Source organism: Egretta garzetta, unplaced genomic scaffold, assembly GCF_000687185.1.
Source record: "Egretta garzetta isolate BGI_Z169 unplaced genomic scaffold, ASM68718v1 scaffold618, whole genome shotgun sequence".
In the NCBI taxonomy this organism is placed as follows: Eukaryota; Metazoa; Chordata; class Aves; order Pelecaniformes; family Ardeidae; genus Egretta; species Egretta garzetta.
Window position 1 is genome coordinate 252635 of NW_009260623.1, and position 4201 is coordinate 256835.

Here is a 4201-nt window from a genome sequence, read left to right on the forward strand (position 1 = left end):
TTAATCTTCCTTGCACTTGCCCAAATGCGCTGTGGCACCGGGAGCAGAAGCTGGAGGGGAGTGGAAAAGCAATACAGGATGACTTGTTTTCTTATGAGCTGAATTCCAGCTTTGCATTCCAAATCCCCATTTTTATAGACTTTTCCGCTGAAGTTTGCTCCTGCCCTGGGCATGCCTGTGTAACCGCTCCTCTCTCTGCATTCCTTAGATTCTTCTTCCGCTTGAGACGCTGGATTGAAGAAGAGGTCTGAGGTCCCTGGTGGAGAAAGGGAGGCGAGGAGGAGGAGGTTTCCCTTGGACTCTAAGGCATCAAATCAGAGAAGCCAAACCATGTCGCAGGTCTTACAGAACCACGTGTTGCGTGTTGGACAGACCGTGTGTGTTTCCTCACAGGAGGAAAGGCCGAGCTTGCACCCGACGGGGTACCCGGGCTGCTCCGGGCTGCCGATGAAGTACCCCTACTACTCAACAGAGGGCTGGGCTGACCCGCCTGCCGTGGTGCACGCCAACACACGCCTGCTTCCCAGCGGAGGGCTGTATGGAGCCCACCCTGTCTTTGAGCACGTGGCTGCTCATGCCCAGGGGAAGGGGCCTCAGGACACCTCTTTGGAGAGACCCGCTGCCCCATATCAGCCAAAGGAGGAGGAGGACACTGGCACGGATCCTGAGGCTCACCTGGTGCCTTCTGCCTTGGACATACCAATAGAGGCTCTCAACCAGCTGATCCTAGAAATCGATCCGACCTTTCAGCCGCTCGTGTGCAAGCCGGTGAAGGATGCGGTCCAGGGTGACGCTGCTGCCACCAAGAAACAGGATCTGGAGGCAATAGGTGAGGCAAAAAGTGCTGGTTGTGCGGTGGAGCCAGCGCAGCTCAGACCTAGTGAAAACCATTTGCAAGAGGCAGAGTGAAAGTCCAGGGCACGCACCAGCCACAGCACCCTCTTCTGCAGGCAGGATGAGGTCCTGTGCTCCTGTGAAGGGCTGGAAATGGGCATGGGTGACATCCCCCACCATCCCCAGTGGGGTCAGGGCTTCATATAAAGGAGCAGGAGAACAGATTGTGCATCCAGGCTCTCTGCCTAACTCCCGTGCTTAGGTGGCCCCACTCTGACCACTTTTGCAATGCGTCACGTCCAGCTAGCTCAACAGGATCCAAAAGAAAACAGGGAGAACAGCCTTAATTCAACGTGATGTTTGTTTCCCTGTGTTTGCAGCAAACATTTCTCATTAGAAATGGGACTTGGGGCTCTCAGAAAATGCCTAATCCAAGTTATTACCATCAGTGACTAGGGACAGGCACTGACCCCTGGATGCAATGTCTGGAGCGCGCTTCCCCTCGCAGTAGAGCCTCAGTTCTACCAAAAGGCGGTGGAGCCTTTCCCAGGGTCATACTTGACCTGTGGAAGCACAAGGATTTGAAGCCAGATTTCCAAAGCCTTGGGCTAAGGTACTGATCGTTACACAACCACCCCATTTCAATGTTCCCAATCGTTTTGCCAGGGAATTTTTTTTGTTTTTCCAGGGCTTGCGCACTCCTCCAGCAGCATACCTGGCATACACAAGGCAGAACATCAGCAGCACATACCAACCCCCCTCTTTCTGCTCTCATGCCTGGGTGCCTTACGTGAACCCTTTTGCAACACTCCTCTGTCATCCCTGCCATTCCAGAGCTGTGCTGCTCCTGATCCAAGCACTCCTGCCTGGGGCTCTTCTGCAGCGGGGCCGCTGCTCAACGCGCTGTGCTCAGGGTCACGCAAGCAGACAGCGTGTCGCACACTGCTGCAAGCATTCTGGTGTGCTGGGGGATGGACCCATGATGTGTTTAGGTGCCTGGAGATAGTCTCACTGCTTCTGAAAAGCCTTATTGCCTTTCTGTGTCTTCAGGCACGGAAATACCTTTAAAATCTGTCCCTCGGCCTCTTTCCGGAGGACGGTTAATTGAGAGGATCTTAAAGGCATGAAAAAAATTCTGTTCTCCCTGAGCCCTCATGAAGCATGAGGAGGACAAGGTGCGTGTCTGCAAGGGCACTGAACTGCAGCCCTGGTAGGCGTGAGGGTCCCGATGCTCCAACAGGGAAGCAGCTAAGCTGGAGCCAGGGAGCGCAGGGGCCGGAGCGGTGCGAGCACGCTGCGGAGCTTGGGTGATTCTGGAGCAGACGGCATCCCTGCTTCCTGCTGGGATGGAAGGGGGTGGCCTTGCAGATTAAGTACCGTGACAAAGTGCAAGTTCAGCTCTTGGCTCCTCAGACCGGTGTTTGGAGGCATTCAGGCATCGCTCGAGGGCTGGAGTCCCGAGCAGCTCAGCAGGTAGCGTGCTAGTGGTTTTGAAAATCTGGCTCCAAGCGTGGAACTGAACATCTGGAAATCTGGCCCTGAATTCAGTGGGAAAAGCCTCACTTCAGCTTTCATTTTCTTTTAACAGCTCTTATTTTTTTACACAAACTTCCTACTGCTGCACAGCATCCCTGCTCACCCACCTCCCCCTGCTGCAGCCCTGCGACCCGTGCAGGCGCCGCTGCTCCCATCTCACGCCAGGCTGGCCCCGTGGAAATGTTCCCATTTCACTCCTGCCACCCTTCCCTCCCCTGGCCACGCAGGCGAGGGCTGCACAGGCCCCCATTGCACTTTCTGAATAATTATTTCCACTCCCCTCCTTTCTGCCTAGGGTGTAAGCTCCCTGCGAGCACGGCCAGTTGCTGTGCGGGCTGGCAGGAGACTGATGGTGCCCAGAGATCCCGAGAGGGGCTTGTTCTTGCCGACTGGAAATCACGAGGAGGGCTTTTAACATAATTGATGCTGTAGCAACAGGGGCCACGTTCAGGACAGTCGCTGACTCCCTCTGGTACTTGCTTGTTCCTGGAGGAGAGCGTCGCAGCTTGCGTGACAGCCGGGCTCCGTGTTCACGGCACTTTTGCCACTCCTTGATGCTGAAGAGCTTACCAAGGTCTCGAGCAAATATTTGAGGTTTAACCACACCTGATAAGCAGGAGCAAAAGCAGAAAAGTAGGAGGTAAACGGCCTCGCTAGCCCAGGGTGCAGATGCTTTTCAGTTATTTCTTGAAAGGACGACTAAAAACCTCATTTCTTTTTCCCTTTCGAGGGAGACATTGACAAAAAGCACCCGGCCGAGAGCTTGCCGTAGGGGTTTGCACGCTGATACCAGGACCACGTGGCTGCGGAGCCTTTCCGAGGCCGGGCTTTGGAGGAGCTGCTGCTGGCTGCCAGGGGCAGTCAGGGTGTGGAGGGGGAAGGCTGCGGTTCTGGCTCCTTCCCCGTGCGTGGTCCAGCTGCGTCCCCGCTGGGGACCAGCCCTGCTGGTCCTATGCTGGGATTGGCATAGAGAAGGGGCTCAGAGAGTAACTTTTGTACAGACTTCTGCTTTTCCTGCTCATCAAGCTTTATGCCCCAGAGGTCTGGCTGTTCCTTGCAGTAAACAGGGTCTGCAGTGCTTAGCAGTCTGGAGCCAGCTGCCCTCACCAGTAGGGCCCAGGGTGGGAATGGGGCACAGAGCATCAACCGCCAGGGAGCTCAGGGCTGTGACGGGCCGTTTTTCATTGCTGCAGCAAAAAGGTTTTTTTCTCTCCCCAAGAAACACCTTTGAGAAGGGGAACTTTCCTAAACTCCATGGCAGGGCAAGAACCAGGAGCTGAAAACAAAGCTGGGCACGTTCAGACTGGAAGGGAGGCACACGCTCCTAGCCGTGGAGGTGATTAACCACTGCAGCAGCTTCCCTGGGGAGGTGATGAATTCGCCATCGCTGCGAGCCCTTAAATCAAGCCTGAGTGTCTCTTGCTAAAAGGCACCTTCTAGCTCAGCCAGAAATTATGGCCTCGTTCAAGGAAGCCAGTGACTGATGTGCATCGGGCACCAAGGAGCTAGGCATCCCCGTGCCCTGGCTGGGAGGTTTCGCTGACGGTCTTGGAGCAAGTGATGCTCCGTCAGATGTGTTACCTTAAAAATAATGGCAAGCAAAGGGGCTGGGAGCTGCCCTGCTGCCCTGAGTAAAAAGAGGGGGAAGAAACACGCAGCAGGGCACGGACACAGAAACCACCTTGGAAATTATTTCCCTAGAGAGACTTGTACAGGATGGGAGGTGGGAAGGGAGAGCAGCCGGCCCCTGCCCTGGGCTGCACGCTTGCTGCTGGCACACCTGGTGCCATAGCTGACACCTCCAGCCTTGTGCCTGCCCTTGTCCCACGCG

General features: G+C 55.5%; 1 protein-coding gene across 1 annotated transcript in view; it reads left to right on the forward strand.

The window, feature by feature from the left end:
• The first annotated feature begins 330 nt into the window (after positions 1-330).
• TNS4 (tensin 4) overlaps positions 331-4201 on the forward strand; it is an 11308-nt gene continuing 7437 nt past the window's right edge. The window contains exon 1 of the mRNA XM_009645498.1: positions 331-829. Coding sequence (XP_009643793.1) covers positions 331-829 — 499 coding nt within the window. The remainder of the gene's footprint in view (positions 830-4201) is intronic.